Raw genomic sequence first — 13,197 nt, 5'->3', positions numbered from 1 at the left:
CCATTCATCTTCTCTTGCTAAAAATGCCAGCCCAGATGACATGTCCGGACTGGAACCAGTAGTATTTTTAGCGAAGACAGCGAAAGTCATGTTGACTATGAATCTATGGTCACATGTTGGTCTCTGTAATGGAGTCATAGGAACACTACGTCATATCATTTATGACAATAATCATTGCCCACCAAACTTACCTGTTGCTGTTATTATTGAATTTGATAACTATAGAGGTCCTGCTTTCATAGATTCTTACCCTTCGTGTGTTCCCATATGCCCTGTGACAGTTTCGTTACAGTCAGGCAATAGTTTACATGAGAGGCAACAACTACCACTTAGACTTGCTTGGGCTCTTACAATTCACAAGAGTCAAGGTCTCACCCTACCAAAAGCTTGGATAGATATTGGTAAAACCGAAAAATCACCTGGTATAACTTATGTTGCACTTAGCAGAGTTCAAAATCTTTCATCTTGTGTTATTGAACCCATGACTTTTGAAAGATTATCAGCTTTGAAGTCTTCTAGAAACTTAAAATTCAGACAAGAAGAGGAAGAAAGGCTAGACTATTTGGCAGAAACCACAGCCGCTGCATTTAATCATTGAATGAACTCATCGGTTCTATAATCAACTTGAATAAGCAGTAAAGTGTCTTTCAACAAACAAGAAAAAGGTGATCATATTCACCAATACAAACAAACATACAAGTAAACATCTTCAAAATGTGAATTGTTTTAACATTTAGCAGTAAAAAACAAAACTAATTTCTAGAAAAGCAATTACAGTAAGTGATATTATATACACTTAACAGTAAGTTTGGCAACAGCTTATTTTCAGCTTGTTTTATTTCTTTTCCTGTACCTCATCAGAGTACAGACAGACTACAGCAATGGACCAGAAAAATCCTGAAGCAACAAGCAGTGAAGGTAAGCCAGGACAAATCATCTAAAATAAAAACACACTTCACAGTAACAATTTAATAATTTATTATATTTCATTTGCAACACATTGAATTATTAAAGGTTTTCTCCACACACTTAACTAAACGCAGCTAACCGTTAACTTAATACTTAGCAAAAAAATGAAATGATGCTTAAGTTGTTTTTATTTCATTGCAGAGAAACCTGATCAAATAATTGGTTACATACACAATGTATCTCCCATAAAAGAAGGCAACTTCTTCGACTTTCAAGTACAGTCAAAAGAAAAATACTTAAGAGGAGTTTGTTTTGCCCCTGCCAAGAGAGACCTTTTCCAGTCAGTACAAGATGGTGGCAGCCCTGTGAAAATAAAAAGATTTCGCATAGACCAAAAGAGCAACACAGATGACTTGCTTATGAGTGCTAATGTCGAAGTCCAACAGCTTACAGCATCACCATTTCCAAAAGTTGACATCCCCAGCAACTTCGACCTAGGAATGCTGAAAACCATTGCTGCAGGTCAACTGATAACAGTCAAAGCAAAGGTTACTTCTCTACTAGAACCTAAAATACTCCAGACAAGTAGAGGAACTTTAAAAATGCTAGAGGGGCAAATTGTAGACACAAAAGGTTACTCTAAGATAGTATTTTGGGAGAAATTTTGTGAGCAAGTAGAAGAAGGCATGACATACATTTTTGAGAATGTACGAGTAAAGAAAGATGCCCTTACTAAGCAACTATACATAAATACTGCCAAAAGTGGCACTGCCATTAAGCAAACAGAGCCACATACTGATATTTTAGCTTTAGCACCGAGATTAACTGATGATTCTATCACTGCAACTGTGGAAGGATCTAGCAGGTGTAATTTCAACATCCACATACGTGGCCTGTATAAAATGTAATAAGAAGATCGAACATGATGACAACTCAGACATTATTACTTGTAGTAATTGTAATATGCAACAGATGAAAGACTTTTGTCCCAGTCAGTATTATGCTCAAGTATTTTTGCTAACCACACCAAAGAAGGAAAAGTTGTCTCTTACACTTTTTAACAAAGTCATCTCGCAATTGTTTAACACAGAGGGTCTGACTGATCCTTCTAAGCATGACTTTGTTAAACTGTTACTGGCCTTAAACAACATTGTAGTTACCTACAATAAGCGTACCAAAGCAGTAACCCAAATTGTCCGACCAAATATATAGTCAATTTCCATCTTGACAAGCTATAGTTGACCTATACATGATAAGGCCCTTTGTTCATTACATGTTGCGTTAGGCAGTGTCACTCATCCTTCTAAAGATCAACACCAAGCTGTTACTAGCCTTGAAAAAAACATTGTATTTACCTACAATAAGAAAGTAACTTAAACTGTCAGACCAAATATATAGTCCTGATTAGTTCACCTATAGACGATAAGGCCCGTTGTTCATTGCATATTGACCTATACAAAACAGTACAGTTCACCTATACAAAACAACACTGTTCATTACATGTTGCGTTGAAATAAACGAATATGTTCCTTTTTACTCTTACAAGCATTTATAGGTTCAAAGTACATGTAACCATGTTGTTTAAGAAATAAAATAAGTTATATTTTTGTTGCAGTTCCCATTGTCATATTGACATACAAACACGCTACTAATGGCAGCACTCACTTCTCATTGAAAACTCCTAGTTTTGTAAATATAATACTTGTATAGGCTTAAATAGCTAGGGGTGACTGATTTTATTTCATTGAATTCGCTTTTTGAAAACTTCACTCAAAAAAAAACGTTGAAGAGTTTATCGATGACGGCATAGATAAATGGGCGAATCTTTCGATACACAAGGAACTTTATTAATCGAAGATGTATTTCGATGCACTAGCAGCATCGATAGTAAGGGCTATTTTAATATTTTGGTTTCAAAAAGAAGAGGAGAAATTAACAGGGAAAAAAGGGGCTGATGTTTTGTGTCATGACAAAATGTTGTCTTACGCGACGCACAGCGCTTTAATCGACTGTGCTAAGGAGACAACGTAACCAAACTAGGTTAATTTTATAAATATAATATTTGTATCGGCTCAAACAACTAGCGTCACTGATATTCGCATTTTGAAAACGCTTCACGCTCAAATGTTCAAACTACACTTTAAAAAGAGAGCTCGAGAAGTTTATCGACGGCAGCATCGATAAATGGGTGAATCTTTCGATACACACCGAACGTTATTAATCGAAGGTGTATTTCGATGCGAACTCAAACGGTTTATTTTAGCACTAGCAGCGACGACTGTACGGGTTATTTTAATGTTTTGGTTTCAAAAAGAAGAGGAGAAATCAACAAAAAAAACAAACAAACAAAAAAACAACAAAAAATGAGGGGCCGGCGTCGTGTCGAACTCAACTCACTACAAATGTACCTGCTCTCGATCCGCCGTAGCACTTTAATCGCCTGTACTAACACGACAATATGAATAAGTGAGCATTTTCTTATGAATGGGATACTTGTATCGGCGCGAACAACGAGCGGCTAATGTGACGCTTCGTTGATTTCATTGTCCAGCAAAACAAAAGGTTTCTTTTGTTTCGCGTTCGACAAAAAGATGCCGCTAGGAAAAGTGTTTTTTTTTGCATACGTTATTTCTCAAAAACGAAGAGCAACCCAGCGAAAAAAAAAATACAGGGCAATACTTTCAGCTGAAATGAAGTCCACATGCAAAATTTCAGCTAATTTGGAGCAAAAAAAAAACAACCAAAATCATCACTTATCCCCTTTTATGACTAGCTTCTTCATATAATACAGTTGGCTACCCTCGGGGAAATGGGAGGTGGCCGCTTAATAGGGGTTGGCCGCTTAATAGAGGTTGGTGTACCTTGAATATTTTTTCACTATCGGGTTATAAATTTAGCTAAATTTCTTAGTAAGCATGGAGTCAATTCAAGACAATTATGATAGACGTTATTCTCGGAGACCCAGGGGCAGTTAGTGGGGGCGGGGAAAAAGTGTAAACGGGTCTTCGCCCGAACTTTTTTCTCACCCATTTAGACTTTTCCCTGCTCCCAATAACTGGCCCTGGGTCTAAAATGTTTGTCTTGAATTGACTCCATGTTCACTAAGAAATTTATAACCTGGTGGTGAAAAAACATTCAAGGTACAACAACCTCTATTAAGCGGTCAACCCTATTAAGTGGCCACCTCCCATTTCCCTGAGGGTAGCCCACTGTATTGTAGGTAAACCAAAAATCATTGCACAGCACAAAAAGACCTAGGTACGAGTTTAGCATTACAGTATTTATGAGGGGCGTGTAGGTGGCGATTGTCTAGTAAAAGATGACAACATGGGCAATGGTTAACTATTCATTCTTTTCATTGCTTAATTTAATCTCTTCCTACTCAACAAGATTGTGTGCTCCCTGTGGTTCCAAGCCTTACGGAGCCTTACATATTAGGATAGAAATTGTCCTACCCTTACCCCCTAAAATGGGATGACAGCATTGCATGACGAACAAACAAGGAACCGCTGCAAGCAAGGATTCAAGCAGCAAGAGATCAAATGATGATCAAACGTAATATTTTGGTGTTGTGCAAAGCAAGCAACTATCTACAAATCACTTAGCTGTTTTTGGCTTAGATGCAGTGGTGATCATATGTGTCGAAAGAGGGTCATAGATTCATGGTATTAGACCATGAGATAAGTTGACAGTTGGCGATGTACATCGGACATTGTGTAAACAAAAGCAAACTTCTGCTTTAAGTGCGACGAATGGTGACAAACACATCAAATCGGCTTTTGGACCTGCCTTTTACAGCAAATAAGGTTAGAACATTTCGAAATTATCAGCTCTGTGTCTGTTTCAACTTAATATAGCTCAGGACATGTGGCGCTTGCTAAAATATATGTCTAACCCGTAAATTGAAATTTGAAGACGGATGGTCAAATATCTTCATCTTTAACGTACTTTGAAAAGCTCTCGCGTCGCTCACAGTCATTTGCCCAAAGAAATTTTTACAGGAGTCTGTAGACCATCCTTCTGCGATTCAACCACCAGAAGCTTAATCCATTTCAAGGTTTCGCACATGGTGAAAATCACTTATTTTTACAAAGTGCTTTTAAGTGAATGAAATACATGTCTTCGAAATTTAATTATTTTGTACCCAACAAAAACCGCAACATTCCCTAAAATCAACCCAGTACACAATTAAACATTGCACAAAAATATTTGAGTGTTTTAAAGACGGAAGAATGATGTGGTTTTGCATGCGAGGCTCTCAAACTTGTTTAATAAAATGGTGCGTCAAATGACGATTTTAATGGACTTTGGTAATTTGCATATTTCTGTGAAATAAAAGGATATTTTGCCAAAAAAACTATCCAGTAGTTTTTGTCATGTCCTAGCCTATCTACCATAGGAATATGAGCGAAATCGAATTTTCGACCCTTGCCGCGAAATTAAGAATTCGTCTGATTTTTTACAGGCAGGCACTCTTAATTATTTTTATATATTGCAGGATGTTACTTAACCCAGTATGGAAAGTTCTTATCATTGTAGAATGATGGTGGCCTTTTGTCCTTCAGGATGGGGACACAGTCACAAATTTTTGTTGCCGCAGCTGTTAATACTGATGCGTCCAGTGTGTTGTTCCCATATAAAGCTTGAAGACAGGCCACACAGTCTCTGATGAACTTGTGGACTATGTTCTCAGCAGGCTTGCCTTTACTTCTTTGGAGTTCTGTTGGTATGGGAAATTTGAACGTTTCGTAAACTTTATCCTTTGGGGAGGAAGAGGTTGTTGGTGCAGCTGCTGGTGGAAACTTGGTGTCATCCAAAATGGATATACTGCATGCTTGCTGCAAGGGAAGGTTTGTTTTTTTTTATTGTAAACAGCATTGAACACTTAGTAAACACAACCTGTTGCTGACAGTAATAAATATTATGTGAAATAATCGAACTGACATTCAGCAATGTGCAGTTTATGTAGGCGATACAATTTGATTGTCGATATTCACATCCTTCGCTGTGTGGAAAGGAAATTGATAGCCCAAAACACCAAACTGGGAAAGTGCAGGAAAACCCTGCTCTTTACTTTTTGAATATCAAGAATCCTTGTGCTAATATCACAACAGAAATATTAAAAAGCTATGATTGACTTTAAATTGATCATTTACAGTCTATAAACCAGGTGAAAAAAGATGTTCCGTATTATAATACCTCTTCACCAGAACTATCAAGATCAATGAAATCTCTCATCATTTCAACCTGCAAACAAATATTAACATTAATTTTTTTGTTTTAGTATGCCAAAAGATAACAAAAGAAAAAAAAGAAAAAAATAACAGAACCCAGAGGCCTAAAGATGTAGGTCACTTCCTTGTCAAAAAAACTTTGATTTCGTACACATGCCAACTCAAAAATGTCATGATAAACTGACACGATGCTTAGTGGAAAGATAGGCATGCTTTCATGTTGCAAATGCCTTTTTGAGTAGATTGGAGCTAATTTAGCTCTTACCCATGCTGGAAATGTCAAAAAGTCTAAAAAATGCATTTTTTGGCCTAAATCTCCAGATATAATGTCACTAAGTTTGTGAATTTTGGTCTACATGTCTAAAGAGGGGTGGTATTGGTGAAAAGTAAAGAGGGTGTACAGAATGCTTGGATAATAACTTCTGATCTGCATGCTTATGAATTGTTCTTACCAGCTACTACATACATGTATGACCTTAAAACTACCGTGTGCATGTACATGTACGCACTGTACATTAGCAATTTGCCTTAAGATACATTGAAATATTAATTTTGGATGGTAGGTGGATGTACCTCGACTTCAGTATCATATGTTTGGTCAGAATCATATGTTTCGTCTGAGTCGACAATGTCCTCCTGACTCGACATTACGATTTCATCACACCTCTGGATTTGTTTCGAAACCCATGATTCGAAATTAAAAGATTCTGATTCTTGTTTGCTGAAATCCTGTTAATTTAATGTAACATATTTAAGTTACATGTATGCATATCGGAAATAAATTTTGATTTTATATTATGCAATGCATAGTCAGATGTTTACTTCTGTCAGTGGAATTTTGTCACAAGGGTGACTAATGTGTTCAACAAATTAAATGTATAAAACATAACACAGCCTACAAGTTCTTGCTGTACTGTGTAGAGTGAAATTTATGATTTATTGAAAACCAGAAAATAAGTTTGGTATAATTGCAAGTTACAGTATTTCATGTTCCTCGACAGAATCCTGGTTTATTGACCATGTAGTTCCATTGGTAATCAACAGCTAAATTGACAGCTGGAATGACTTTACATTATGCAGTCTAGGGCAACAATAATTTCTTCACATTGTGGAATTATTGGTCTCATCATACTTGTTGATGTCTCATTAGTTCATTCAGCCCTTTCTTATAATAAGGATGTAGCAGATTTAAACATTTGTCATACATTGTTAGTGATTTGGGGTTTTAAAGATTATTTGATTGGTGTGGTAGATTTTCTTTTTAACAAGTTGTTTTAACCATTCATAAATCAAAATATAGAGAGCAGACTTCACAGTGCATATACATATATCAACTGTACCGTATGTGATGCTCCTGCTGATTCTCCTTTTCTTACAGGGATGGTAGTGGCTCCTGATTTCTGTAAAGGTAAACAATGCTGCGTATCAATAATTTCATAGCTGATTTTAATGTCAATTAAATTGGTATTCCATTTCAATGGTCAATAGTCATATTATGGCAGTATTTACCCTCTCCCTGTCTTTTACCCCCCCCCCTTTTACCTTATTTGATGCTCCTGCTGATTCTCCTTTTCTTACAGGGATGGCAGAACTCTCCTGATTTCTATAAAGGTAAACAATTCTGTATTAAAAGAGTATTAATCATTTCATTGCTAATTTTAATGTTATTCTTGTCTTTGGTATTCCATTGCAATTGTCAAAAGTCATACTGCAGTGGTATTTAGCCTCCCCCTCTCTTTTAACCCCTCCCCCCACCCCCATCCCTTTCATGGGCCCTGAAATTCAAGAATATTTCCCCTCTCATTTTGTTATGGAAAATTCTTCCTCAACATCATTGGTGAATTTTTGATCGAAGGCCAAAGACAGAAAGGTCTTTGTTACAGTGAGCCACCTCAAATCATAATATACGTTACATGTTGTGCAATCTTACCACATCTTCCAAAAAGTCAAAAATTTTCTTTCTAAAAGAAAATTCCTCCACGCTTGGAAAAAGATCTTGTAAGTCAGCCCGTCTCAAATCAAGAAACATTTCTCCATCCATTTTACTACCTGTCACAGTGAAAAAGTAGCTGAAATTATATTAAGAGATAAGACCATGGAAAAGGAGGAACAAGATTTTTGTACTGCACTCACAGGAGACATTCAATGTGAAAAGTGTATTGACGATGCAATTTAGTCAGTCATCTGATGCAAATTTATCGTGACACATTGCAACCTGTGCTACACTGGGCACGCGGCTTGCAAGTTCGCGCAACTTCGCCGAAAAATATTTTATCAAGAAATACTCTCATTTTCATACTTATAAACAAGGTGCACTGATAATAGGCTTCTCGAATTAGAATAAGCATAGATTAAAAAAAGTGCATAGTTTTAAAACTACACAGCAACTTGTTAATTTTTACTTGAACATGTAACCGATGCATGTGGTTTACGCGCGTGGAATCACGTAAACATGTGCTTGAGTAGGGCACGGTCTATCATCAGGAAGTTTCTGAACGTATAATTAAAAAAAAATCTGTTTCTGTTAAGAAGTTACATCCAAGTCGATTTCTCTACTTTAAGTTCTTTCTTTTATGCGCTATATTTTGTTGACTTGATTCAGCTTAATGTGTAGCCAATGCCGACAGAGTTTTCTTCCATTCAGTATGTAATAAAATGAATGAGACTTGCCTTTGATAACAGCACAGATGTTTTCTGGAATTCCATTTAATATTAACCATTCCACCAAAGTATCAGAATCATAATTTTGAATGTATGAAGCCATATCGCCGACTATTAAACAGCCGCACAAATTCACTGCTCGCAACTTGGAGATGAAGTGGAGCCAACGCTCCCAAACTTGCAGCTCATTCAGAGATGGCACGTGAACCGTGTCAATCTGATTGGCTAACTATTTTTAACAGGTTACCAAATCGATTCTATTGGTCACTTTGCCACGTTTCACGTGGTAAGCACTGTTTCACGTGGAATTGTGTAATATTATTGGCTAATGATTCTGAGACTTTGCTTTCGCCTTGTGGTTGTGAATATTTGTGTGTGAATGAACATTTGCAAGGAAAAGCATGGCGTGGAATTGTGCTATTTGTGGCTTTACATGCCTGCTCTTTTCTTTTTTACTCTCGCACTACAGTTCCAGACATGCTAACGATACATCATTTACAATAAGGTGTAACCTAAATGGATGCGAAAGAGAATATAGTAATGTTAAATCCTTCGTGCGACATGCCTCGGGAATACACATTGTTTTCTCCAATTGCCGCAGGCCATCTGAAACAGAAGGTGAACCGATATTCACAGTGAATGCAGCAGCTTTCCATGTAGAAGATGATTCAGGTATGAATCACAAAAGGAACGCACTTATACATTAAATGGGAATAATACCTTTGTTAGCAAACAGAAGGGTTTATATCCAGGGAGGGGGCTTAAACGTGGGATTTTACGGTATATAATTGAAGAGTGCGTGTGTGTGTCTGTGTTGGGGAGTGGGGTGTGGGCTAAGACAATACGCCCTTTACGGAATTCTTATACCTCATGTTTCAAAACGAACACAAATTCGAAACCTTTTATGTATCAAGAACCTTATTTAGTTACCTCGTGCTCGAGTTTCCAGAAGTTCGAAAAAAAGAAAGAAATTGAAAATAACGGGACGACTTCATTTACGTTGTAGATTAAAAAGATTTATTTACAAACTGGGTGTTCATAATTTGACACTAAAGATAGGCAAACAGAATAGTAGTACCACTAGGAGAGCACAAGGTTTTCTGAAACAAATAATATGCGAGAAAACATATCGTGCATACCTCCATTAGTGCACACTGCTTTCTTCCCCTCCTCCACCCCCTTCGAAAACCCGGCTGCAAGAACATCAAGTCAATAACACTTACCCCAAAACACAGAGATACAGTGCATGGGCGAAGATCAGGCCCGATCCAGAGTTCAAAGATATCAAAATAAGCATAAGCAACCTGATAACCACAGCGTAAACTGCCAGGAAATTCTACCACAGTAGCCTGGAAAGAAACAAAGGCAAACTAAGGGAACTTGAGTGAAAATCGCGTTTTATTGTTCATCCCAATACATGGAGCAACACTTACGTCAGCAAAGAGATTACGTGCTAAGAATAGAGGATATAAATGGGTTCAGTTTCAATCATACCAACACTTAAAGAGGTTCTTTAGATATTCTGATAAATAAAGTCCTTTCTCAAGTGAAATTCCAAGAGGGAAAGTCGACTCTTCAACGGAAGGGAAAAACGCTCAAGAACATTACCTTTTGTCAAGCAATACAACCCAGCAGTGCCTACTTTAAAGAGAGTTTTTTTTTTAAATTAGGGATATACATAGAGAGAGCCTCCCATTATATCTTGAACAAAAGTTGAATATCGCTCAAACAGTCGTGAAATCCAAACTCTAATTGCAAATAAACTTTGCATTTGCGAACAGCGTAAGTGAAGACCTGTTACAACTTTTAAATTCTGTAGTAGCTCCGAGAACTTCGATTGTATACGAGGAACTGATCTCAAACCAACAATCTCAACAACGAACATAGAAATATCATAACTTCTCAACATGAAAAACTAACTGCCTCCTAGCGTTAATATTTTGTTACAAGGCTGTTGTCAGAACTATTCTGAAAACGTTCTCTTTTCCATAGATCATCAAATTGTCGAGGAAACACTGGATTTGGAGAATGATGACTGTAGCAATGACGACATCTCAGTTAATGACGACAATGATGATTTAGCTATAGAGGACACACTGACTGAAAGTACTGCGGACGAGCTCGAAGGAGATAACCTGTCTAAGTTCCTTTTCAAAATAAAGGAGGAAAACAAGCTTACTCAAACGTGTGTTCAACAAATTGCCACCATGATCAAAAAGCTTTTCCAAGGTGCTGTGGGCAGAATTAAAAGAAATGCAGAGCAGTGTTTATCAAACGGTGGAGTAGATAGCGCTAACATCCCTGGTTTTGATGCGGTGTTCTCGGACGAAGTTCTGGATTACAATGACGTAATGGTGTCCAATCTGGAAACTTTCCATAACAGAGAGGGTATCAATATCCCATTTATTGTAAGTGAGATTTTATAACGTACACTAATTGGTAAAAAATATATTGATTGTCTCGTTTAGCTTTCTCAGTTAGCTACTGATTTTCAGCCCTAGTTAAAAGTATAGCACAATTCAGTTTAAGCTTCTTGCCTGCGTAATCAAATGAGAACTATTCTTGAAAAGTGTAGGCACGGTGGCAGACTTCAACCTTAAATATTGAAAAGGGAAGGTAAATGGATACCTCTGACGGTGATCGCTTAAAATTTAAAACCCCCACGATCGGCAAAAAGCTAAAGATATTACCTTGTCAAAGCAGCTTTTGTAGGGGATTAGCTTGCCACTGCAACACTTGTTTGTTTCGACTGTTTTATTGATCAAGACCTTCGTCTTACAACAACTGACAACACTGATTACAACTCAACTCTGACTTGCAGTTTTTGCTCTCCCTATTTAATAATGACCAGTTGCAACAACTACAAGAAGGTAAAATCGAAGAAGAAAGGCGGACCCACTGGTTACAAGTTTCATTAATTTTAGAACAGAAATTAATTTGAGAACTTGTTGAAAAATGTTCTAGCTCATCCCTATTAAAAAAAAATAACCCTCAGAATATTATCACTGTTTTAGGAACCTCAAAAACATGTGCTTGGAAGACGGAGAGTCGTCAGAAAAAGCGGAAACAAAAGGAGAATCCTCATGACGGAGGATGTGTTTTATTACATACCATTCCTTCGCTCTTTGGAAATTCAGTTGCGATCAAAGAGTATATTGGCTATGGTTCTCAATGGTCCTGACACTTTCCAAAATGAAAATGTCCTAACCAACTTCTGCGATGGGACGGTTTTTCAAAACCACAAATTGTCTAGCAATGACCCGGCCGCCCTGCAAATTTTGTTGTACTTTGACGACATAAATCTGAGCAACCCTCTTACCAACAAAGTACACAAGATAACATTATTTTATTACCAACTTGGCAATATAAGAAAGGAGTATCGATCTAAACTGGATTCAATCCACCTTTTCGCGGTCTGTTAGACAAGCTATATGCGATTTTATGGGTTGAATAGCACTTTAGAGCCCCTTGTCAGGGAATTGAAAACACTTGGTTCTAACAGGGGTTACCCGTTTTGTGTTTTGGATGGGCACGTGCAACTTTGAGTTGCGGTTATGGCTTTTCTTGCTGACACTCCCGCTAGCCACCTAGCAGGAGCTTTCAAAGAAAGCGTTGGTGGAGCAAGAAAAAAGTGCCGCCATTGCATGGCAAGTTTTGAGACGATGAATGCGTGCTTTACGGAGGAGGAATTTACGTTAAGGAATGGACTAGATCATGAAGAACAGCTAAAGTTAATTGAAAACGCACCCACAAAATTTTTAAAATATTATTCAAAGCTTTTTGGGTTAACGGTCGGTCAAAGTTGGAAGAAGCGCCTTATTTTAATGTTTGCCAACAATTACCTCAAGATGTTATGCACGTCTTTCTGGAGGGCGTCATTTCTTACCAACTGAAATACTTGCTAAATTTCTATATTAAGGAAAAAGGTTACTTCACCTTAGTGGATTTAAACAATGGAATTCAAGGTTTCCCATATGGCTATTCTCACATTAAAGACAAACCCTGTGTTATAAAAAAAAAATCTGACCAGGAACGGCAAAGTTCAAGTAATCTGGGCCAAGGCGCCGCTCGTATGTGGCTTTTGGCACAGGTTTTGCCTTTAATCTTGAGTTCACTAGTGGACACAGACACAGAGCATTGGGTGTGTTTTGCTTCTCTTCTGGAATTAATGGCAATTTCATTTTCTGACACTATCTGCCAAGAAACGATTTTGTACCTAAAAACTGCCGTTAAAGAACACTTGGCCTTGTTTAAAAGAGTTTTTCCTGACGCCCCAATAATTCCGAAGCAGCACTTCCTTGTCCACCTTCCAAGTCAGCTATTCAAGTTTGGGCCATTAATAAGAAGTTGGTGCATGCGTTTTGAGGGCAAACATGCATATTTTAAAGACCTA

General features: G+C 37.5%; 1 protein-coding gene, 1 long non-coding RNA gene and 1 pseudogene across 3 annotated transcripts in view; 2 read left to right on the top strand and 1 right to left on the bottom strand.

Moving 5' to 3' along the window:
• LOC149099466 (ATP-dependent DNA helicase PIF1-like) overlaps window positions 1-598 on the top strand; it is a 1,111-nt gene extending 513 nt beyond the window's left edge. Inside the window, exon 1 of the mRNA XM_089278785.1 lies at window positions 1-598. This exon is cut by the window's left edge and continues 513 nt beyond it. Within this exon, the coding sequence (XP_089134911.1) occupies window positions 1-598 (598 nt within the window).
• A 240-nt stretch (window positions 599-838) lies between these two features.
• LOC149099465 (uncharacterized) lies at window positions 839-2,523 on the top strand (annotated as a pseudogene). Its single transcript, XR_016203996.1, has 2 exons — window positions 839-918; window positions 1,111-2,523. The product of XR_016203996.1 is annotated as an uncharacterized LOC149099465 (transcript).
• A 4,980-nt stretch (window positions 2,524-7,503) lies between these two features.
• Window positions 7,504-8,187, bottom strand: LOC110064434 (uncharacterized). The gene is made up of 3 exons (XR_016203997.1): window positions 8,074-8,187; window positions 7,686-7,746; window positions 7,504-7,543 (listed from the first exon to the last, which is right to left on the bottom strand). It is a non-coding gene; the product is annotated as an uncharacterized LOC110064434 (long non-coding RNA).
• Between the last annotated feature and the right edge of the window lie 5,010 nt (window positions 8,188-13,197).

Source organism: Orbicella faveolata, unplaced genomic scaffold (assembly GCF_042242905.1).
Source record: "Orbicella faveolata isolate gen_17 unplaced genomic scaffold, um_ofav_v1 contig_46, whole genome shotgun sequence".
Lineage (NCBI taxonomy): Eukaryota > Metazoa > Cnidaria > Anthozoa > Scleractinia > Merulinidae > Orbicella > Orbicella faveolata.
This window is presented reverse-complemented; position numbering and strand designations above follow the sequence as displayed.